Source organism: Perca flavescens, chromosome 8, assembly GCF_004354835.1.
Source record: "Perca flavescens isolate YP-PL-M2 chromosome 8, PFLA_1.0, whole genome shotgun sequence".
Taxonomy (NCBI): Eukaryota; Metazoa; Chordata; class Actinopteri; order Perciformes; family Percidae; genus Perca; species Perca flavescens.
The window spans coordinates 1,523,417-1,548,780 of record NC_041338.1 but is presented as its reverse complement, the minus strand read 5'-3'; the positions used below and the strand labels follow the sequence as shown (position 1 = coordinate 1,548,780).

Here is a 25,364-nt window from a genome sequence, read left to right as displayed (position 1 = left end):
TTACATTGTACTATGTTTTGTGAATTTGGAATGTAGTCATTTACTTCTTTACTTTACAAGTTGCATTTATCTATTTTTGGTCAGAAGAAATTAAAACAAGCACAGTTGTTGTAGTTAACGCCTCAGCAAACAGTTGCTTCATTAAAGAAATAGTTTAAAATTTGGGGAAAATGTTGATTCACTTTCTTGCCAGGAGTTATATGAGACCATTGATGCAACTCTCCACACCTAAGAGTACTGTTAATCATCTCACCTAACTTGTTATGTCTCCATTACGTCAAGCAGTGGAAAATAACCCGGGAGGAAAAAACAAGGGCAGGGCGGCAGCAGTACAATTATAAATCAAATATTTTGTTGTTAAGCTAAACTAAAGAAAAAAAAACAGGTTCCCTGAGTTAGGGCTGAGTGGCTTCAGCTTGGGAAGTGGAGTGGAGTTATATGAGACCATTGATGCAACTCTCCATACCTGAGAGTACTGTTAATCATCTCACCTAACTTGTTATGTCTCCATTACGTCAAGCAGTGGAAAATAACCTATGTTAGCATAGTTATTATAAGCATAGCACACTGTTGTTAGCATTTACCTCAAACCACTACTGTGGGAGTCTGATGGGACCATCATAAGTTTTGCAGAACCAGTATTTCACAAATTTAAATATTGACTAGCATCCTCTGGAGACAATACATGTTTGCACTAAATTTCAAGCTAATGCATCCAATAGTTGCTAAGATATTTCAGTCCAAAGTGGTGGAACAACATTGGCATTTCTAGAGCCACGTCACTAGTGTGGCTAAAAAATTCTCACGGTCACCTGTGGCTACCAAAGTGCTCAAGTGTCACGTATTACAAATCCTTTAACCCCTATAGTTTCAAAAATAAAAAGCTGTGTCACATGCGTATGGCTGTCTTTTTTTTTAAAATCATGAATAGGCTACATGTCGAAAGAAAAGAAAGCACTGCTCAGTCAGTTGTTTTCTCTTTAATTTTTGTTTGTGCACAGCAGAAAAGTAAATTTACAGCCAAGGTAATTTCTATGCTTCAGCAGTTCACCCGAAACCTCTTTAATTACAAAGTATATTCATATGAGTACATACAGTATGCATCCAGTATAGCTGCAAAGGTTAACACTGTGAGTCACAGGATAGTGTAGTTGTGGGTGCTATCACAAAAAAAAATTTAAGTATATTACATTAACACAATGTACATTCAGAAGAATGATAAGTTACAAGTTTGTCATTCTGTATATTTGGATAATTCTTCAAATATATTTTTGTTAGTGAATATTACATACATTAAAATACATGTAGAAACAGAAGTGAGGGCGTTTGTTCTCTACTGGGGACAAATTAAAATTATTTTTGGAAGAACCGATCAGATCAAAACTTCGTTCTTTTGGTCAAGTGTACACGATACTGAAGGTGAAGTAACAATTATGGAATGCACTATGGTTACACATCATGGTATCCATTTTTCTATAACAAATAATAGACATGTAATATGGAAAATCAGGGAAAATGGCAACAAAATAGAGACCGAAATACCAGTAATAGTGTAATGTCAAGCCAAATATATTTCATTCATGAAAGACAACAAAATGAATACAAATTATGTTCATGGTTATGTAGAAGAAGGAGCCACTGAATGGGTGCTAACGTAAAGACCATTGCTACACGGCAAATGTAGCAGTAACACGTTTTTTTAAATTTCAATAGTCCTCCAGTATTAATCCACTGCACATTCTGCTGGTTCATCCCTAGTCCCATTGTATCTCAAAATACATGTAAAACTATACATTAAAACACATTCCAAAGGAAATATACAATCAAATACACTTGCATGTAAAATAAAACTCACATTTCAACACAGTCACATTTCAACAAACCCAAAAGGTTCACATACTGTATGAAAACAGTCAAGTACATATGTTGTGGGTTTGTTTCAGGTCCTCAGATCACTCGGTTACGTTGTAACCTTGGTTCTCTGAGTGAAGAGACTATCTCTCCAGCTGTAGGCCGCCGATCCGTCAGATCGTTTATAGATCTCGACATTTCCTACCGCACTTGAAGGCAGCTTCATTTCATGGAGAAAGAGAGAAAGAAAGGAGACGGATTGCATTGTGCCTCTGTACGTGCGTTGCAAGGTTAAGGTGGTTTGGTCCACTATAGGGGTGTCTCAAATCGTTGGGAAATATATTTACAGATAAGAAGGATGTATACATGTTTTTAGCCCCCTGAACGGTTATGTTTTACCTCTTTTGGGCAGTCGGTTATCTTTCAATTTTTATTTTTTTTTTTCTGGGGGACAAATCTATGTCTTCCAAATATAGGGGGCGACATATCCCCTGCATTCTCCCCCAAAATCTACATCTATGCACACAGGGCACAGTGCTTCACTGTTCCAGTGCTGACGTCCTTTGTTACATGTGCATTAAGTAAGACTTTTACCATGCTGCAGCAGACAATGGCCACAATGTGAGCCACTGTGTTTGGGTTTGACAAGGTGATTAACAGCAATGACTCAGCTCTTAGTAGCAGAGTGGCTTGTTGACTGATAGATCCAATAAAAGCCAAATGTATTTAATGCCCCTTTAACAGAGTTTCTTGCCAGCTGTCCAGCTACAACTTGTCTCAATAAGTAATCTCTGCAACATTCAGCTGTGCAGCATTATGCTTTGATTTTTCTGGATTATGGGTACGATGATGAGGCAACTTGGCAGTAGGCACTTGTGCCAATTGCCACCATAAGGAACCGTTGTCATATGTACTGTTTGTGTGACGTTTTCATTAATGCAGTGATCTATCACTATATGTATCTATATAAAGGTAAAAAAAAGCAGAAATATGGTCAGTTCACGCCTTCATGTCCAAAAGACAGTTTAGCAACACTTTCACTGGCTTAAAGCATGGCTGGAATGTCTTTCTGGTTAAATCACACAATGCAGATGTTAATACCCAATGTGTAAACTACATACAGATGTGGATCTAATTTTCACAGTTATCCATAATAATACCATAAATCTACCAAACTTCTGTCAGTAAGAATTAAACCAGTGTAACTGCATTATTAGTTAGGAAGACCTGACCTAATTGTAATGATTGAATTGAAATACCTATGACCTGATGGTTGATGTTTGATTTGGTTAGAGTTTTAACCAGCCACCCAGAAAAAGCTATTCACATACTTGACAATGCCACCTAACTGTATTTTGCCCTAACCTGAAGAAAATGTCAAATATAACCATTTAAAAAAAGAAAATCAAACAAACAGCAAGTGTGCAATATATAGAAGTGTAGAAAATCAAGTCGTGATTCCACTAGCCAACAAATCAGCCCATCATTAACAGACAGGGCCAGGTTACTGGCACATTGTGGTCTATATATAATATACATATTTAGCCACTGGCTCCTTCAGTAAGCAGGAATCTACCAAGAGAAGTTCAAATGTTGGTTATTTACAGAACATTTCCATAAGGGAATGATCAATACATATACATTGATGCAATGTTAAGATTTCCTATCTAGCTGTAACCAAAAGCCACCTCTCTCCTGCTCAAAACGTAACCCTTGTGTTAGTGATATATAATACGGTTCCAACAAGGCAGAAGCGGAGAGCAGCTCTGACCAGTGATGAAGATTAGTACAGCTGCAATGGATTGCGGGACATACCATAAGCACCTAGCCTTGTGATTGAGATTTGGCTTTGGTTCAACACAACACTGACGGTAGCCAGCAACATCCTCTCAAAGCAGGGAGCATAAGTAAAGCGTTGATGGTGGAGTCTTCTATCTTCTATCAGCCTGCTTGTCCTCCCGCTGCCGTTTGGCTGAACGTTTTGGAAGTGCATCCAACCATTTGGCTCCATTACACAGCCCAGATCTTCTTTTGCTGGAAGTAGGCATCAAATCTGGCCTGGGCATAGTCCTACACACATAAAAAAATCATTTTGGTCACTACTGAAATCATGATTATTTAACACGATGTTGCAATAATTGAATTTAAAAAACAGTGAAACCGTTAGGCAAAGCCAAATTTATTTATAAAGCACCTCCTCATATACAGAGGTCATTCAAAGTGCTTTACAGGCAAAAAGCAAAGACAACAAATATATACTGAGATACATGAAAAGACAATACAAAAATAATAACAATTAAAAATTGGTTTAAATGCACAGCCCTAGTGCAGGATATACTTTATAGTCTTCTTCATACATTATATCCATTTCAAGTAAAAAAATCAAAAAAGAGAACAAAAACCAGCAGAAAAAGTAATAAAACTTTTACTCACCAGGTATCCAAACTTGATGGTGGAGAGCCGGGCCTGGATGATGGACCACAAGCCCCAAAAAAAGTGTGATGCCAGGGAGAACCTACATTCAAAAACAAAGGGAAACTCCCTTAGTGGTGAGAAAGGCAAGGCGGAGATGGTTTCACCTTAGACGCCTGAGGGAATTGTGGGTATTGACTAAATTACTGAGGAATGTCTCCTTCTGCATCATCGAGAGTGTCCTAATGGGGAACAGCTCACCTGTTGACCTCCACGTACATCTCCTCCTTCAGCTTCATTTGGTCCTCTTCACTTAGGTTGTCGAACCCTCGATCAGACTCACGCAGGTAGCTGTCGATGAAGTGCAGCTGTGCAGAGACATGACCGGTCAGCAGCCGACAAATAAAACCAAATGAACAAGACGTTGGAGCGGTAACACTAGGGCAGGGTACAGAATTCAATACTTTTTAGGCACCGACCGAACTGCCTCTAAAGTATCAAGTATCGAAAAATGCCTCATAATTCAATGCTAAATTTCAATACCAAAAGGAGTAACTCTCATCTACAACTGGAAGCCGATAAGCACGCAGCATGCTCCTACCAAGATCTAATAATGTCTGTGATTGGCTGTCTAACGTTACACGTCGTAGAGACACGCAGTTACACAGAGACGGGCTCACATTGTATGAGCTAAAAAATAAATAAAAAGATTTGTACCTTAATGTGTAATGTTGTAATTTCTTTGTGTTAAAATGGATTTCATAAAATTATTATACAAAAAAAGCACCTGTTCAGGAACCGCTATCGAAGTAACGCTATTGGAATCGGTACCAGTATCGAAACATTTTCAACGATACCCAGCCCTAGTTAACATGTTATACACACCTGCTGGGCCTTTGAAGGGTAGGCATGAGCATTAATTTTGAAGAAAGGAAACTCCTCACAGCTGTAGTCGTACATCCATTCACAGAAATGGTTGCCAATATCAAATCCCCTGCAAAGAGAGGAGACGGAGGGAGTCAGAGACACTCGTGATGCCTTTACATTAACAAAATACTTTCTGATTGACGGTGCTGAGTTAAAGGCTTATTTTTTCAATCCGGACCCTATTTTCTCATGCACTGGTGTCTAAGTAGTCCCGCTTTACCAGACCTTCCTCCACAGCACTGCGGAGGAAGGTCCACACAGCATTCTGGGATGGGAGAAAAAAAGTGCTCTGGTTTATTGGCATTTCTTTAAACCAATCACAATTGTCGGACGGAGCCACGGTGCCTCTGCTAAATAGTCTCAGGAAGGAATTTGGTTTGGTGGAACATGTGTACGTTCAAAAGTAGTTTTGCAACAGAAAACTCAGATTGGACAGTTAGTCTAGCTAGCTGTTAAATTGGTCCAGTATTGAGCATGAACGCTGTAACCGGCAGCCACCTAACAGGCTGCAATGTAATCCTATGGGACAAATGTGCATCGTCAGTTCAATTTTAGCTGCTGACAGACTCAGATTATTATTTTAAGTGTGTGACAACATTATAGAAAGGATCCCTACAGAGATAGAACTTTTTGTTAAAGAGTAAGATCCTTTGGTTTAACCAGAAACCGCTCCGAAATCACCATCACCAAACCCACCAGACTCCATGTAAATAAACACTACTTTTAGCATGTATAGAGCCAGCATATTTTCACTTGTAAATGGCTGAATAAGGGAGTCCGTAAACTGGACTCATCCCCATTCTGTTGCCACATCCAGCCAATCTTAGGGGCGTAACGATACATCAATCTAGATCAATTTATTGATTCAATGCTCCACGATCCAATACTATCGATGCAAAGTGAAAATATCGATAAATATCGTCTGTAAGATGCCCCTTTATTTTAGATTCCCACTTTATATGTATTCTTTTTATTAAAAAGAATAATTTGCTTTTAATTTAAATGTCTGGAAGAGCTCAGTAATACAATTGTCAAATCATATTTTTTTGGAGTTGCTATAAATGTAACTATTTTTAAAAGGGCATTAATTATATCATCTCATATCGATCGCAGGTACCTCGTATCGTGACAGACTTTAGGATTTCAGCAAATAGCGTATCGTTGCCCACGAATCTATATAATATTGTATTGTGATAAAAACTTGTGATATCCACCCCAAGCCAATGTCAGTCAATGAGAAAAAAAGAATCCACACTATGTGTATACGTTTCTCCACTTGTGGGTGTGTTCTTCCTATACATACAGTATGTGATGGCACACGTGCTCCCATGCCCGTGTACAGTGGGATGTTGTGTGCAGAGGGTCACGTGTTAGCTGCGCAGCATATGTGGAGACTTAAAGGGGCCAAGCTGAAGGGAGCTGTTGCTGTTTGGGACACATGAATAGATAAACAGATGAAACCATTATATTATAATGGTCTAAAGAAATGCCAATATACCGGAGAACGTTTTTCTCCCATCCCAGAATGCAGTGTGGACTAGCCAGACCTTCCTTCGCAGCGCTGTGGAGAAAAGCTCTGGCAAAGGGAGACTAATTCATTGCTAACTTACCTGTAATTGTAGCTGCTGTACTCAAAGTCAATGAGCATCAGCTTCTGTTTGTCTGAGCTCTGGCGGCCCTTCAACAGCAGGACGTTTCCTGAAAAACAACACACACATTTTTTTTTTATAAAATAGAAAAACAAATGTGAATGCACATATGAGGCGTCTACATGTTTTACCTTCTTGACAGTCATTGTGGCAGAACACTACAGGGGAGTGGGTGGACTCCAGCAGAGACCTGGACATAAAAAGGTCAGAAGTCAGAGGATTATCAATCAAGAGGGGTTAAAAAGCTCCTGGTCAGCGTACGCAGAACGTGTGCATCTTCATATACTGACCACAATGATCCCTATACATTATTATGAAGCCACAACATATATTTCCAAGGAGGTTCCATCTCTGTGTTTCACTTCATTATTATTTTTTAAATAACTGAAGCACACTGAGCAGCTCTTGCTTTGTGCTAAATGTGTCAAAGGGAAACTTGGGACAATGTCAGGACCTTATTCATCAGACATTGTCCACAGTTCATATGTAAAAACAGTTTAAGATTAATATGACCATACTGTAACATACACAGTATAAGGTGTGTTCATAGGGATAGTGCTTTGTATTGCAAAATCTGCTTGTCTAAATGCTAGTTTGTGACCGTGAAAACAATGTTTCGCTGTGACATGCGAGAATTTCATTGTTTCACTAACTGACTTGCCCTTCTTATCTGTAGCAGGTCTACACGTTGAGCTATCAATGAAATGGTGTTTGTTTTGAGTGTTATCTCAAAATGTACTGCTAACAGGTTAATCTGAGAGACATCATCTCAGGACCTACACATTCTGTACATTCTGATACATAACACCGTGTTTAGATTTTGCAATACTAAGCACCAACCCAACCCTATGAACTTTCCATGCATGTTATTCCCACTCTGTACTCTGTACTCTGTGTGTGTGTGTGTGTGTGTGTGTGTGTGTGTGTGTGTGTGTGTGTGTGTGTGTGTGTGTTGGAACATACTTGAGCATTTCCATCTCCTGTGGCAGGTTGTAGCTGAGCAGGCGGTTGAAGCGACGCAGGTGCGACTCTCTGGTGAAGTTCAGCCTCATGACCTGGTTCAGGTACCTGGAGAGAGTGGTACACACACATTTTCCAGTAAAATTCCAGATAAACTACTACTACATATTACGTTTCAGATCTGTGAATCTTCATTCTTTTCTGACATGGAAATTTACTAAATTTGTCACGAGGCAGGGACTAAGGAGTCATGTTTGTAATAATACATAATCTGGAAAATGATAAACCAGGCATTATGTAGGCTACCTTCACAGAAGATCCATAGAACTGGACAATGGACTTTATCCCTACACACGCTGGCAAATATTGCGCAACGTAAAACCTTGTACTTTAAACACCCAACAAATAAACTTGAAAATGATTCAGGAAGGGTGTTATGATAAGCCATCTGTGTCACCTTATACTTTTCGATGTATAAGTAAGTAAGTTATCGGTGACGCGACTTGATATTTTAGGATTCAAAACCTTCAGTTTCTTCAAATCTGCCCAGTCTTTTGTCTCAGTCTCTCCTTTGACCTCATTTCATGTAGACTTAGGCGGAGTATGACCGATAAGAGACTGAATAGTCAGGATGGGACAGGACTCGACAAGATAAAGTTTTAAGCTGCCAGAGGCAAAACAAAAACAACATAAGAATTTGAATTAGAGTGAGCTGGAGCTCTCTCTGTCCAGGTCCTTTCTTCAGACCTGCATGGGCATGCAGCGGCTTCATACAGTGACATTTACGTGTACTAATCATTCATTCCATCCAGAAGGCATGCCGTTAATAGCGGTTTTCTGCGAGAACGACTGTCCAGGCAAAAACATAACTTTTGAAATGTAGAGGTTTTGGGCTATTTTGCTTACATAACATGTCTTCTTTTAGAGTAGTGGAAAAAACATCCAATATTCGGGCTGGGTACTGAATTTAATACTGTTTAGGAACCGACCGAATTGCCTCTAGTGTATCGAAAAATGCCTCATCATTCAATACCCAATTTCAATACCTAAGGAGTAAATCTCATCACGTCAGTGAGCCGATCAGCACGCAGCATGCTTCTACCAAGATCTAATAATGTCTGTGATTGGCTGTCTAACGTTACACGTCATAGAGACACGCAGGAAAAACTCTATGGTACACAGAGACGGGGCTCAGATAGTAGGAGCTGAAAAATAAATAAAAATTAGTTTGCCATAATGTGTAATGTAATGTTTTAAGATTTTTTTGTATCTTTTTTTTGTATCTTTGTTGTATTTTTAAGTATCGTTTAGGAACCGGTATCAAAGTCACAGTATTGGTATCGGTGCGGGTATTGAAAAACCCAGCCCTATCCAAAATGCATTTAGGTGTTTGTTTTTCTACACTTTGTCTATTTTTGCCTGTAGATTTCTTCAAAATTTACCAAATGTTAGCTTACGTTAGAGCTGGGCGATATGGAGAAAATCAAATATCACAATATTTTTGACTAAACACCTCGATGTTTATATTGCGGCGATATTGAAGGGTTGATATATGTTGCTTTCATAAAATATTTACACAATGAGACTTTTGATAAATAATCATCAGTAATGTGGATATAATGAGTTGGTTGGTAAAGGCAAACAATAACACAGCTAGTGTTACAACTGTAAATTCAGAAAATGACATCACTTTACTGTAACGCAGCCTGTAAAACCAGGAAAAGACAACACTTATGTCATATAACGATATAAAGACATCCAAAATTTAAGACAATATCTAGTCTCATGTATCGATAAAATATCGATATACTGTTTATTTGCCTGCCCTAGCTTATGTTAAACAGAACTTATACCTAAGGGATATGAAAATGCATCTGCACTGACAGAAGAGCCAATAGGAACGCTCTCTCTCTCTCTCTCTCTCTCACACTGAAATGACCCGTGATTGGCCAACGTATCCAGTGATGGCGTGATTTCCTAAAGCATGAAAACAGAGCCAAGGAGGAGATGCAGAAGTCTTTTTATTTTTTAAAGATTATTTTTGGGGCATTTTTTAGCCGTTTATGTGCATAGGAAAGCTGAAGACATGAAAGGGGAAAGAGAGATGGGGAATGACATGCAGCAAAGGGCCGCAGGTCGGAGTCAAACCCGCGGCCGCTACGTCGAGGAGAAAATCTCTACATATAGGCGTGCGCTCTACCAGTTGAATAACAAAATGCTACAACAGTGTTATGATTTTTTATTTTTGCCCAATGACACAAAAACTAAAGTGCCTAACCCAGCTTTGAATGACTTACTTGTCCATAGTTCCAAACAGCCACTTGGGTTCCTTGTTGAAGGGCATCCTCATTCCATGAAACTTGGCCATCTTCTCTGCAACCTCCGCTGAGATGCTGGGCTCGCTTAACTCACAGGTGTCAAGTTTACGACTCTGTCAACGGGATAATATAAATGGATATCTTATTTATATAGTTACCATGATGACTGTTGACTAAGTTGCACTACACAAGATTTTTGTAGCCAAATTGGGTTAGTTAATACAGAAACATGCATCCAATCTCTCCCATTTAAGATGCAACAAAACCCCCAGATTCATATTTTTCGTTTTACCAAACTGAAATACTAAATCCAGAGGCACTGAGCAGGCTATGTGCAGGCTATGTGCAGTTTACTGATGTTGTAAAATCCTACATGATATCCCAGTAACCTCTCTCAACCATATTGTCGAGTGCAGTTTAGAGATGACCTGGACCTCGGTCTGGGCATTAGTTCATATGTTTCCTCTTGGACACTGTAATTGGAAGAAAGGCTTTCACTTTCTTGCAGCAAACCCAAGTTCAAACAGGATAACATGGATCCGTTTATCAATTGTTGCTGCACGTTTACAGTTAAATGGCAGCTACATGATGTTAACTGAGGTCAAAATGATTTTATTCCAGGAGTAAAATGAATTATGTAACACAGTACTGTTTGACTACTGACGAGCAGATGTTTTATGGTTTATTAAATCTCTCTGAACATCGATCAATGACGCATCACTGAACAGTACACCATACACCCCCACACACAAAACATGTTTTATCATTCATTTCATACCATGTCTAACCATACCAAATTAAAATCCTCACCCTAAAGATAATTGCAAACCTTTTTTATGGCAATGATAAGCCGACATGTCGTTAGGGTTAGATATCGTTTGGGCTTTTCCCGATACTAGTGCAAAAAGGACACTTTTAAAACGGTGCCTTAAAAGGAACACGCCGACTTATTGGGAGTTTAGCTTATTCACCATAACCCCCAGAGTTAGACAAGTCCATACATACCCTTCTCATCTCCGTGCGTGCTGTAATGCTGTCTGACAGCTCCAGCATTAGCTTAGCCTAGCACAGATCCTGCAGGTAACTGGTTCCAACTAGCCTACTGCTCCCAATAAGTGACAAAATAATGCCAACATGTTCCTATTTACATGTTGTGAGTATATAGTTCCCGGTTTGTTTACAGTTAGAAGACGGCTGAGTCTCATGTTACGTTGTTTTTTGTACACGCTGTGACTCTATAAATCACAACATGTAAATAGGAACACGTTGGTGTTATTTTGTCACTTATTCGGAGCAGTAAGATTGCTGGAACCATTCACCTGCATGTTCTGTGCTGGCCTGATGCTGCTGGAGCCGTCAGACAGCCTTACAGCACGCACGGAGACGAGAAGGGTATGTATCGACTTGTCTAACTCTGGGGGTTACGGTGAATAAGCTAAACTCCCAATAAGTCGGCGTGTTCCTAAAAGGGGACTGAACCAATACTATAGAAAAAAAGAAAAAAAAAAAAAAAAAAAAAAAAGAGCACAAAACGCAGTTGGCAACATTAAAGAATGGCTTATTTATTGCTAAGGCCATCTGGTCAAATTTAATTAAGTTATTCAAAATGTAATAACAATAACTTACAGTATTTCACCAGCCAATTGCTGTTAAACAAGAAAAAGAAGAACCACTAGATTGCAGAAGGGCACTTTACAACAACAGCTTTCAACAAGTTTCTTGTGTAGCACTTGAATGCACCATGAGTTTACCGGTGCAAATAAACGCAACATAAGGTTACGCCGGTGTTGTTTCTCCGACAACGGCCATGGTGTCTGCAAAGTGCAGCTAGTCTACTCTGTGACTTTGACGTGTTGAAGCCAGCTACTAGTTAACGGTAGGTTAACGTTACCTCCTGCCATGTGAAATAACTAGCGCCAAGCGCAGGGAAGCTTCTGCTGCCTGTAATGTCCATTTCAGAGCACCAGAGGGCAGCGCAGGTATTTGGGTAGCACCGAAATGAGGCACTGAAATCTGAGTTGTCGTTCAGTCTGGTAGATACCAGTCATATAGGAACCATGTTGGGTTTCGGTACCCAACCCTAAATGTTGTCAATAATCCTCTTAACTTAAATTCAGATATCTGTATGTGGGAACTGGAAAAGAAGCCAAAACTTTTCTGCCAAATCTGACCAGGATTTATATTTAAAAAAATTAAATCAGGAACTAGGAAGAGTCCTGTAAGTAACATTACAAATGTGATCAGACATTCGTTGCCAGATTCCAAGTACTACTTTACTACTTAGTGCTACAGAAAAATTTTTGATACCTAGTCTTTAACTTACACCACAATATAAAAAAATCTCCAAAAGTTCATTGAACTGAATCACCACCTCTCCATCAGTCTTAACAAAAATCTGAAGTTTTGCAATCATTTGAATTTATTCCAGAGCATAGGGTTTTTCTATTATTTTGTCCACTTGTTCCAAATGATCCCACAGTATATACAAGTAAACGTATACAAACAGATGTGCATATGAACAACAACGTGGTGACTTACGGGGACATACTGCTCCAGTCGGCCCTGAGGGAAAATACCGTAGAGTTTCGGTCCCAGCTCCCTTTCTGCCAAGATGGCAAACATCACACTCTCCAAAACCATGGCCTCCGCCCCCTGAAAACACAAAACAATAAAAAACTTAGCCTAACATTTAAAGTGTGAGGAACACTACCCACCAGTGCTGCAAAATGAAAAAGAGAACAGAATGAGAAATGAGACAAAGAGCTTTTTCTGGTCTCTATATCTAAACACATGAAAGTTAGAGTGAGGTAAAGAAGGAATTCTCTTGTCAGCCCCATTCAGACTGTCAATGTGTAACAGCGCATGGTTCATGTTAAAGTAATGACTTTTGCTCATGCTCTACAATTTGACTACACTGCATTCAGAATTGAATAGAAATCAGGGAGTGGAGGAGAAGAATGGGGGAGTCTGAAGAGAAATGCTGCGGTAAGGGTTAGTTGGATTTACCAGTGAGAAGAAACCATTGACTACAAAAATAGTGAACGTAGCATTTGTGACATCACCCATTGGTTTGTGGACCACCGTTTGGAAGCCTCGCGTTTGGCAATTTAGACGTTGCCACCTTGGTTTTTCGTACCGGACGTGACGATTTTTGACAAGAGTGTGGAGCTGGAGGAGGATGATGCAGCCAAGCCAGTGTTCTTAGTGTTTGCAATAGCTAAACGCTAAAGAGGGAAAGTTGCAGATTTTCTTTTCTTTCTTCAAGCGAGTCATCCAGTGGAGATTTACCGGCGGATAAACGCGGACTTACTGGTACTGGAGCTGTTCATCTGCATGTACGGTGTACAAAAAAAATTGGAAGACTTTACCTTAAGTTACCAGCTAATGCTAGCGGTAGCTAGATAGCTTGGTTGGAAGAACGCTGAACAAGGCATTTTTAGGCGACCAAAATGTTCCAATCAACTTTGATGAAGTGAAAACACACAGTGAGAGGGTCATCATTTAAAATAAGCCTCTGTCATGTTGACAGGTCGGCGTGTAGCCACGCCCCTAATACAATCCCTGCTTTATCGTCTATTTTCAAATAAATGGGGCCATAATCTACTGAATGAACACCATGCAGTTTTGAAGAAGACTTGAAAGTGCCGATTGAGACCTTAACTTGTTAAAAATTGCTTACTGAGGTAATAAACTCAGAGCACCAGTCACTGTTGAAGTTGCTGAAGCAGAGAGGACAACCTTGTCTTTCTCCCTTTATCTTAGAGACACACAAACGTTGCACACCAACACACACACAGCCTGGAGTCCAACAAGGGCTCAAGGTTAACTGGGAACCCTTCTCTCAGACCAACACAAACACATGCCCTGGAGCCTGAAACACTAAATCTGTGTGCTGGCTACTCATCGGCTTGATTCTGATTCACTCTATTGTGTGGAAAAAGACAGAAAACCATGGCTTCTCGCCAAATAGGCAAGAGGTCATTGGCAGAGGAGAGATTTATACCGTGGGAAACTTAAACCCTGATTAGTGAAATTGTATTTCTAACAACATCTCTTTGGGTCAAAGTTGCAATGAAGACTGAAATAGGTTCACCGATTGAGTTGAGAGGATTCAACGAAGCATTAAACCAAAAATTATTACGTATTAGTTCAATTCAAACTAAGCGCAAGTAGCTAGCTAGCCAAAACATTAGTCATTTATTTTATTAATGTTTTGACTAGAGTTCCTTATAGTTGCTAGTTATTAAAAGGCCTGCTTAAAACTTTCTCCAGAAAGTTTTGTCTTGGTTTAACTCAAACAATGAGAACATAACTGCCTCAGGATGAGCTCTGTCTCTAGAAAAAATATTTACAATAAAGTTATGCCAATATATTTCAAACTGAAATTTCAATATCGATCTTTAAAAGTGTACATAGAGTTGTCAAATGAGTAATCTCCATCCACCATGAGATGGGAAGAGCTGGAAGTTGCAGAAAAAAGCTAGCTAGTTTGTAGAAGTACTTTGGTAGATACAGCCACAGAATCATATTTCCCTTAGGGTCTAAGTTTACTGGCTAATGCTGCACTCTGCTGCATTTCAATGTAACTTTCAATAGCTGCAATAGACACAATGCTAGCTGAACCCTCTTAAGTGAATAACCTTCAGATAAATTGCTGCAGAGACAGAGATTTGGATCTGAGCATTTGGCTTTGGCTACTTGCCCGGGAATGTGCTTCATACTGGCTGTCCAGCAGGAAGCCAGCTCAAAAGGAAACAATACTGCCTGTGGCCTTCGAGATGTCCCATTTCTCAAAACAAATACGGTACCGTACCACCTGTAGAGATATCTTACTCTAGGACACACTGGTATCTCGGTTGTGATACAGTTGGAAATTATACATTACACACTTACTATCACAAATTCCTTTTTATTTAGTTAATTATTAGTATTATTATTACCTCGACCAATGATTCTATGTTTCCAGTTCAGTTTGTTCAGGATTAAAAACTCCTGGCCCCATTTCCATGAAACTTGGTGGAAGGGTTAGCATGGGCTACAAAAAAAAAAACATTCAAATTTGAAACAGATCCGAATCACTGGGCATACACAAATTACTGTTCCCTTTCGTCAACGGTGCAAGATAGGGCATTTGTAGTAGCATTTACGTAGTGGGAGAATAATCTGAAAAATGAGTTCCCCATCATATTATAAGGCTGTAAATCTGTTTTCTTTGCTCTTCGTGGTCATGCAAATACTGGAAACAGCTATTGCCATGGTGTTAAATCGCTATGAGCAATAAAACACAACACATGTTGTTTGTAGCATCCAGGTTGTTTCCACATTACGACTTAAAACTCATGAACACACCTAAGTCGAGTAGCATGGGAAGGCACTAGAATTGGGCGATATGGAGAAAATCAATATCACAATATTTTTGACCAAATACCTCAATGTCGATATCGGGGCCGATATTGTAGGGTTGACAAACGTTTTCATAAAGTATTTACACAATGACATTTTTGATAAATAATCATCAGTAATGTGGATATAATAAGTTCAGACAAAGATATCCAAATTTTAAGACAATATCTAGCCTCATATCGATATCGATAAAATATCAATACATATTGTCCAGCGCTAGAATGCACCATTGGCCTCGACGGAATTCTACGCTCTCTCTGAGTGCCATTCTAGTAATTATTATTTATTCAACTATAACTGTGATGGATGAGAACAGGCAAGGTTAATAAATCTGCCAGCAAGGATTTTAAGGGACGTCTCACAAAACTATTTTTTTAAGGGGACTGCGTTGTGAAATGAAGTCCTTCCCATACTAGAGTCTGCCGTCTGTATCACAGCTGGCAGGAAGTGGCAAGTTTTCTCTGAAATCATTTCTCAATTTGTGTTCAATGCCCATCACAATTTCCTAAAGCCCAAGGTAGTGTAAAATGGTTGAAAAATAGAAGCTGCAAATCCTCATATTCAAAAATCAAAGTTGCTGATTAATGGACTGTCGATCGAATAATCATTTCATTGACTTATTGTCGCAGCTCTAATTGAGGATGGAGTTCTATCATCTGCAAACAAACTGCACTTTGATATTCCATTTGATTTATGTGAGCTTGTTAAGAAGAAGCCCTGGAATTTGCTAACTTGGTAGAAATCTTAGTAGCATCCATTTGTTTCAGTAGACTTCAACTGGATCAAGTCATGTTTAATTTTAATTCTACCATGAGCAGTGTTTAAAGCAAATAACCACAGGGCACATGCCTTCTTTTCTTATATGTGCATAATGTTTCCATCTGCATTATATTAGTAACAGCAAACAAATGAAAATTAAGTCTCCTGAACAGTATGCAGCACATTCTGCTTCATTCCCAGGGTATTAGTCTAGAGAATACTCCCCATCGTTATGTAGGCCTAATGACTTATCCGCAGAATGCTGATCACATGCGCTTTCAAATCTCCAACGTGAATTAACCACATTACCATAATCATCTTGACACACATACTGCCAGGCAACAAGCTGTCTGGCAGACTCTGCAAAAAGCAAAAGCAAAGACTCCAACTCCTGCGGGGTCTGCTTATCTTACAGATAACAATATTTTCAGTGTCACATCACGCACAGTTAGTGCATGATCTCTTTTCAAGAGATAACCTTTCCAGAATAGAGTGTTTGTGAACAGGACTGTACAATCACTTTGATTGAGAACTATGCCAGTGATATGGCAATGTTGACGGTGCTCTTCTGTAGTGCACCGATTTAAATTGAGCCTTAGTGATGAAGACATATCTGGGGCATACCAATAGTTGTACTCAAGAGACTTGTTAAATGTTGATGATTAAATAAGCAACAACTAAATTTAAAAAAAAAAAAAACACCTTAAAAACCGGGTGGCTGTGGTTTGACAGTCTGGAAGAACCCACCAACTGTCATCGGATTCTTATTCAAAAATTGCTCAATTCTGATTGGTGCACAAGTGAAAAGAGCAGAGAGGAGATTTACAGGACTTATGTGAAATAATCACAACAGTTTTATCTTGGGCACAAAATAGTGTTAGTGTAGACCCAATCTCTTATAGTGAGAAGCTGATTGAGAAAATAGGTTTGCATTGCCTTTAAAGTCATATTCTTATTTCAAATATCAGTTATGTAAATGCACTAAGCCATTCCTCCCTTGCTGTTTAGAGGCTGTAATAGCGTCCCAGCGTGACAGTCCTCAACCTCAACCTGTTCATTTCCTCTGTCCAGTTTTAAATGCCAGTGTTTGCTTTAGCGGTCTGTTTGATTTGGCTCACTCCCCCAGTCTTCTGCCCGTTTAAAAGTTAATTATCAACAATAGATGTCGAGTCAGCACTCGGGTCAGACCCAGAAGAATTGCGACATTCCAAAAAAAGCACTTCCCTCACACCATTTCCTCTTTTATTGACAAGAAAACACAAACTTCCACTAGTAAATTTGAACATACTTTTTGAATGAATAGATGCATAAAGGTCCCAGTCTGACAGCTGATTCAGGCTCTGTGATCATTCGCTCTCTGGATATTTGAATACATTTGAATCTAACCTGTTAAACTAGTTCCTTATCAGTGCTGCTACTCGGCTCTGAGATATTTAGCGGCTGGCCTTGGGAGTGATACAGCAGGTGCACCGTGACAGCTGCTGCTGCTGCTGTTTAACCTCAAAACTTATCTGCTCTGTTATGTGGGTCAATAAACCTGTTATAAGGAGAGATACATTATTACTGTATGCACAAACCACTCAAATCCATCTGAAGTGAACAGAACTAATGCTAACTAACACATTTGCTCCACCAGTCTGTCTGCAGAAGTGATCGCATGTCACCACACGACAGTCAACAAAGGCGTGTACCAGTGGTGGAATGTAACTAAGTTTATTTACTCAAGTACTGTACTTCAGTCCAAATGTTGAGGTACTTGTACTTTACTTGAGTCTTTTCTTTTCATGCCACTTTCTACTTCTACTCCGCTACATTTCAGAGAGAAATATTGTACTTTTTACTCCACTACAATCATCTGACAGCTTTAGTTACTGGTTACTTTACAAACTAAGGTTTTTGCACACATAACACATGTAGTTTAGAAAAATGCATTGTTGTTTTAATAAATTAAACAACATAATTATATATAACTATGTATAATAGCTATAAATTATTAGCCGATTAAACACTTGACAGAACTGTTTGGATCATTTCCAGTTTCTAAAATGTGAGGATTTTTTCAGCATTTAGTACTTTTGCTTTTAATACTTTGTTTTGTGCAAAGTAGAGTATTTTGTGTGTGGACATTAGACCGGAAGCTGTGGATGAAATTACTATTGTATTGGTGTCATGTAAGTCTGTGTGGGATGGGTCACTTAGTGGCATAACACGTGAATGATGATACTTTTACTTAAGTAACATTTTCAATGCAGCACTTTTACTTGTACCAGAGTATTTTGTACAGTGTGGTTTTACTTTCACTTAACCCTTTGATAACAAAAGACACACTGGCGAGTCCAAGCGATGTTTGAAAACACAAACAAAATTTCATTTTAGACATTTATTTACTATTTTATTCATATATTACGCTACTTTTGTGAACCCAAGACTTTTGTAAACTCATTTCAAGCACCAAAACTGTTCTGCCTTTGGGCCAAATTATCTCTTTAAGCATTGCTCTGGAACAATTTTGGGCATCACTATACATAAAGCTGAGTTTGTTCTGAACATTTTGATATGAAACACATGGGGATCAGGTTATATGCAAAAACCCTTAAAATGAGAATTCAAGAAGACATTTTTAAATGCCCTTAGACCTCAGAGGGTTAAGTAAAGGATCTAAATACTTCTTCTACCACTGCGTCTTCCATGTGCTGTCCCCACAGGGATTAACACAATGTCAATTTCTCTAATCCAATTAGGATTTACCCTGACCAGACAGCATTGTTAGAGAAGGTGGATCGAGGTGAGGTTATCCTAGGAGGCTGACATGGGGTCAGTTCTGCAATAGCCTCCCTGCTAACTGCAGGCTGGATTAGAGGAAAGGGAAGCAGCCAAAGTCATAACAATTGCTAACTGGCTGATGACCTCACCTCCATCACATGGCAGTGAGTTGTGATTCGGCCACGTAATGCCAGGATCAAGGGTCATCATGACATCATGCAGGCTAAAGGAATGTCTAGGTCACTGAGGCTTGGCAGTGACTCCAGCTGCCTGCCAGCAGTGACTCTCTAAACATACTGTGTTATTGTTGCTGCAGATTCTTTTAACAAACCTTCTTTGAAATTAGTTTTGCTTCTGTGCGTACTGCCTTGTGTTCCAAATAAAAATGCCACGGTCATATTCAAGCCAGATGAGCTAATCTTCTCAAAATATGAGTATTTTAATCAAGTTTCTTTCATGTATAAACTGAAATCAGTGACTGTAGAATCTCCCAACTCAGTCGTGCTCTGCCAGGAGTTACTAAGTGGAGACAGGTGTTTTATCGATTCTGAACCTTAAGGGTAATTCATTTTTTTTTTTACCTTGACACCTATTTATTACTATTTATTTTGGGGATATCCACCCAAAACAACTGGTGCCTCAGGAGTTCAGAAGACAGCAGAATAAAACCCCGCCCCGACAGAGAGGTCAACATGAGTAAGAGGAGAATTTAGGGAAGTAAAAGAAAGTTTTCAGACATCACGGGGGAAACATGAGCTGTTAAGTGTTGTGGTGACTGGATGGGACACTGGGCGACACTATGGGCAGAGGAACATACCGTATTGGTGGCACCGTGGTCAGTTACTTACTTGGAAGTGATTTTCTTTGTTTGACTGTCGGGAATCCCCTTTATTACAGGACATCTATAAACAAAAGAAAAAGGAAAGAACTAGCCATGAATACATGTCAAGCTGTCTGTGAGTGTCAACATAGTCACGCCTACCGTGCAGACAGTACAGTATGAGTTCAAAAACACGGCAAGTCTTTTTGACATGGCAGTGCGGAGGATTGGTCGGATTAACCGCCGCGCTCCACCGACTACCTGCTTAACACGACAGCCAGAAACAGAGAATTGAGATAGAGATCAGACAGTGTAGAGACAGCAGGACTTATATTATATTCTATTGCCCAACTCCAAGCCTGCATATCTGCATTGCTGAGAAACGCTGCCTCCAGTGCAGTTAGGCTTTGTTTGATCATTAGTAGCTGTGCACTCTGACAATGACATAGAGTTCCTTAATCGTATTAGCTTTTTGATTAGACGTCACTAAATCCTGAGAGGCAGCTCTGTCCTGATGAAGATGGCTGCAGTTACCTTGGTGAAGGACACAGTGCTTTTGCTCTCTCAGACATCCCTAGCAATAAAAGCTACAGTTAGCTTTTTATTACACAGCCTTAATGCAGAATTCATTGGGCAAATTTGAAGGCTGAGAAAGCAGAAAAGAAAGCAGCCCATATCGCGGTGTCTTTTATTTATTGCAGCCGGCTGGAACAAACAGCATCAGCTAAATAAAACCCCTCAAATGATTAAATGCTAGCAGAAGATTAGAATATGCTGTTTTCAGGAACTTTGTGCCAATGCTCAGACATTTTTGAACTCTTGTCGCAAAATGTTTGGATGTCAAATCAATGCACTGCGGCAGGGGGATGTTGACTTAATGGTTATCTTTGGGGTAATTCCGTAACAATTATCGATACTAGGACCGTGGACTCTGGACACGCTGGCCGCATCATCTTAGGCTCTATCTCTCGGTGTTAAATGCAACCACGGTGGAACTGCAAACAGATAAAGTAACTATCTGCTTTTGCGAAGGAACAACAAGCCAAACTGCACACTGGCCAATGATTTTTTAGCTGAGCGAGCTGCAAATGTGCGGACTCAACCTCAGGCTCCTGTTTTACGCTCGTCAAAAAATTCAGCTGACTTCTTGACGACTGAGAATCCCAAGGCAGGGATATAGAGAAGAAAAGAAACAGACAGGAGAGGTGCTTCAACACTTTTGTTTTCCCTCTATACTGTTATCTTCCCAGCGTTGTCAGCCAAGGTTGTGCTACATGAGTGTGTGTAACGTTCTTTGTATTAGGCTGAGATTTCAGAGACCTCATACTGTACCGTGTTTTTTGGTGGGTTCACCAGGGAACAAGAGTGCCCAAGGCACGCTCCTTTGGGAAGCCTACGGCAAAGAACACATGCATGTACAGCCATGGGGGTACATCATCATGTACAACAATGGCTAACACGCGCACATACATACACACACACGTGAACACACTAAGCATATAACCTGCTGATGCGCGCGCACACACACACAGACACACACACAGACACACACACAGACACACACACAGACACACAAACACACACACACAAACACACACGCTCCGGTGGTGACTGTCTCATCACACAGTTGCATGTATTATCTTTTGTTGTTTATTGTCTGGTTTCTGTGATTATCAAGTCAAGCTGTTAAATAACCTTTGACCCCCAGTTACATGAGTCATCTTTGTGACAAAGACATACAAGTGAAACATTATTATAGGTAGTTAAAAGATAATCAGTGTATGATTTTTACATTTCTGTTGGCATTTGTGTGTGCTGTATAGCAGCATTTATCTTCACTTAAAGCAGCTAAACGTTAACAGACTGATACCTAAACACTATTGAGGGAAACTAGTTTCTAAGACAACAACACATCCTGGTGAAGAGTTTGGCTTACTTGTACCTCTCAGTTTGCATGGTAAAAAAAATGGCATTTAGCCGTTTGTCAAAGACTAGTGATAAGAGATGTGGCTCCCACCTGCAGGATGGCCCCATAGAGGCGCAGCAGGACGCTCCTGGGCTCATCCCAAACAGTGTCCACGCTGTCAGGGAGGCAGCACAGGAAGAGCTTGTTGCTCAAACCACCCCTGGAGAACAGAAGGTCAGACAGGATTAAAGAAGTGCAGACAAAGGAGCGGTTTGAGCCAGCCCCAAAAGACAATCACCAGCACCAAAATTGTAAGAACTGAGAATAAAAAAATAGCAAATCCTCACTCAATGTGTTTAAGAGTAATTTATCAAACAACCGTTGAACAAGCAGAACAAAAACTTGAATAAGAGAGTCTGGCTGTACCGGACTCTCACGGTTATTTATTTCAATAAATAACATAATTTTGGGGTTTTATTTACTCAAGCATAATATACATTTTTGCTCATCAAATTGTCAGAAATAACAGGTAAATGCATAGAATTCTGTCAAATAAGGTAACACAGACTCATTGCCTTTACTGTAAGCGGACCGATCATGCTTACGGACGTGCGTAGTCTCCCCCCTCGCTCAAGCATTAAAATACTAACACAATGCACGGTGTAATCCGCGTCATGCAAGGGCGTTTGCCACATGCCGAGAATAGTAGGGCCCAGAACGTGGAAGGTGTGTGTTTTTGATTCTCTGCATGTGGCTGTTTGCCAGAAGACACATTTCTTAAGAAGGTGGAGCAGCAAAAAAAACAAAACATGGCTGGTTAAACTATGTAAAAATGTCAGGTTTGTTCAGGACACCCCAGTCTGTTGCTAGCAGTGATGACGCAGTGATTAGTGACGATTCTTTCCAACCAATCAGGAGTCTGCAGGTTTTTACGTCACCTTTTGATATCGCCTCAGCTTGCTTGGAACCTCCACAGAGGTGAGACTAAATAAAGTACCTGTTGGCAGATACCAGGGACTTATATCAGAATGGAAAACCTAAAAAGGGCGAATAGAGTCAAGGCGAGTCGAGCTGGTACCATGTAATGGATTTGTGTCCATATGTGGAAGTACAGTCTGTAGTTGACAGAAACAGCCCCAGGAAACCACCAAGTGATGCGTCTTTTGTCAAAGGCGTCACATGGGGGTTTGCTGCTGGCCTGTGAGTGGGGAGATCTGGGAAATTTACCATACCACTCACCTCTGAGTCTGAGTTAATGTCCCACCCACAACACTAACACTGACTATCTTTTAGGGGTGGGAGAAAAAAAATCGATGCAGCATAGTATTGCAATATTTTCTGTGGCAATACTGTATCGATACACAGACGCCGAGTATCAATCTTTTATGATATATGTGTTGGTCACTTTGTCTGCTTGACAATCTGATTTTTGCAGCAATACAATAGAAGTGAGATGAACAAACAGAGAAATATATCTTTTTAGATAAAACAGATGTTGACAAAGTTTCCTTTTGGGGACATCATTTGAAATTGGGAAAAATTTGAAGTTAGAAAAAAGGTAATGAAATGCAATATATCGCAGAATATTGCAATATGTTTGAAATCGCAAGAATATCGTATCGTGATGATATTGTATCTTAAGGCCTCTGGTGATTCCCACCCCTACTATCTTTTACTGGGTATTATGTTGAAAGTTTCTCATTTATTAAATAATGTTTAAACAATGTTTTGTGTTTGAGTTTGTAACATTCCAAAATCTTGATTTTGACAAAGATTTTCATTTTCACTGTAAATGCATATCGGTTCCACATATCTGTTATCGATTTCATTGACAACTAATAATCGGTATCGGCCTTGAAAAACCAGTATCGGTCGATTCCTACCTTTAATCATTCCATATACAGCAGAAATGGCTTCAAAAAGGTTTCTGGGAATCTTACTGCAACTCTCATATGTCTCTTTATTATACTATTCAAGATAAGGATAATAGGAATAAAATAATAATATATGGTTTGAAACTTACTTAGTCAAATGTAGAACTACAGTCTCACCTTACCCAGCTCAACTAATGCCTGAAAACCCTTATTCCAACACCGGTAAAATGGATATGTGTCAATCGGTGTCCCACAAGTTCACAACACCATTTTAAAAAGGGAAAGTTGAGTTTCGATCAGAAATTACTTTGTAGCCAACTGTAGCGATGTCTGCCTAAATTGGAAAGACCAGAAGATTTTCACTTATTTTGTGTATATGTTTGTTTGTTATCAGTTTGTTTTGGGGAGTTTGAACATTGATAGTGAAGTATGGTCTTACTCTGAAAACCAGTAGCGATTTTACACCCTTTTTAGGGAGGCCCAAGCCTCCCTAAATTTCATCTCAGCCCCCCTAAAAATTACAATAATAAAAAAACATGTTTTTTTTAATAAATGTTATAGCTTCAAGTTAGAGTTTGCGAACTTGTCTGTTAGTGACAGAGGACAAACAATGACAGGTTCAAAGAAACAGGTTTAATATCCTGTGTCGCTGGCATCAATGCTATGCACCTGGAACCCAGTCAAGGACATCTTTATTTTTTTATATATTTATTGTTTACACCTCATTATTATTTTTGTTTAATTCTGGTAGTCCATAACGGAGATTGTTTTTTCATATGTTCAATATTTTGCATTTATCCTCTGTTATAATAATAAATACACATATTCATTGTTATCCAGTTAAATTACTGATTTAGCGGGGGGGGTAACGTTAGGGGCCTGATCCTAGAATCACCCCTGCTGAAAATTCTTGAAAATGATTTATAGATGAAAAAAATGAGATTTACATAAATTCCTACCGGCCTACCTAATGTTCCACTTTAAGAGCCAACATGCCTGTATCTGAGAATAACACGGGAGGCTGCATCTGATCCACATAGAGTAGCATCGGCTGCTATAGAGAGAGGCTATTACTGCATGACGGTTTACATCATGAGACTAGACGGTATAATGGCATCCTTATCACACTAGCTTCGACCAACCGGACCTATTTCCATAAAACAAGCAAATGAACACACAGTACCTTATGATGGTGATGTGGAAATCGTCCTCAGCCAGGCTTTTCCAGGCTCCGTGGAGGAACTCCCTGCACCACAGATAAGCCTTGCGCTGGGTGTCGAGGTCGGGCTGGTCGGGGCGGACCAGCTCCTTACAGTCCTCCTCGGTGTCGGGCTGAACCTGCAGGGCGTTCTCGGTTACGAGCAGACCCAGCGACATGGACGGGGAAGAAGAAACCCCGTTGATAAATTTGGTTTTCATTTTGCGTTTTTTCAACAAAGAAATGAAGCGCAAAATATTCTGAGTCGAACACCCCACTGAGCGACTAAGCTGATAAGGGTAGGGTCCTCTGTGTCGCAGGAGGATGTATGTCCGTTATCCGTCTACAAATGTCGTCTCTCTCGGTAAATGTAGCCTATAACAGACACAGTGTTGTAGTTTGATCTTTGTATTTATTTTGTCGTCGGTGAAATGCAGAGTTTCGCTCTAGCTCTGTTGAGAAGTCTTTTATCGGAGACTGGAACCTACAAGAACCGCTCACTGGCAAGGAATGATTCAAGTACG

At 39.8% G+C, this 25,364-nt stretch overlaps 1 protein-coding gene across 2 annotated transcripts; it reads right to left on the bottom strand.

The window, feature by feature from the left end:
- Positions 1–964: 964 nt before the first annotated feature.
- Positions 965–25,364, bottom strand: chka (choline kinase alpha). 2 transcript variants are annotated; one of them, XM_028585205.1, is made up of 13 exons: positions 24,826–24,913; positions 21,880–21,988; positions 21,195–21,255; positions 19,891–19,944; positions 12,656–12,769; positions 10,097–10,230; positions 7,803–7,907; positions 6,971–7,029; positions 6,801–6,888; positions 5,149–5,257; positions 4,525–4,631; positions 4,285–4,366; positions 965–3,921 (listed from the first exon to the last, which is right to left on the bottom strand). In XM_028585205.1, the coding sequence occupies exons 2-13, from the start codon at positions 21,924–21,926 to the stop codon at positions 3,862–3,864; spliced, it is 1,020 nt and encodes a 339-aa protein (XP_028441006.1). In that variant the 5' UTR covers positions 21,927–21,988; positions 24,826–24,913; the 3' UTR covers positions 965–3,861. The 2 variants fall into 2 exon arrangements, with proteins under 2 accessions (XP_028441006.1, XP_028441005.1); XM_028585204.1 differs by lacking the exon at positions 21,195–21,255 and having other exon boundaries at positions 24,826–25,364.

What these genes read in the sequence shown, in the direction of transcription:
- chka (XM_028585204.1), bottom strand. Translation starts at nt 25,061, where the DNA reads ATGAAAACCAAATTTATCAACGGGGTTTCTTCTTCCCCGTCCATGTCG. An exon ending in TTCCACATCACCATCATAAG is followed by an intron (nt 21,989 to 24,825) that starts GTACTGTGTGTT and finishes TCTGTTCTCCAG; the next exon opens with GGGTGGTTTGAGCAACAAGC. An exon ending in GACTGGAGCAGTATGTCCCC is followed by an intron (nt 10,231 to 12,655) that starts GTAAGTCACCAC and finishes TCCCGTTGACAG; the next exon opens with AGTCGTAAACTTGACACCTG.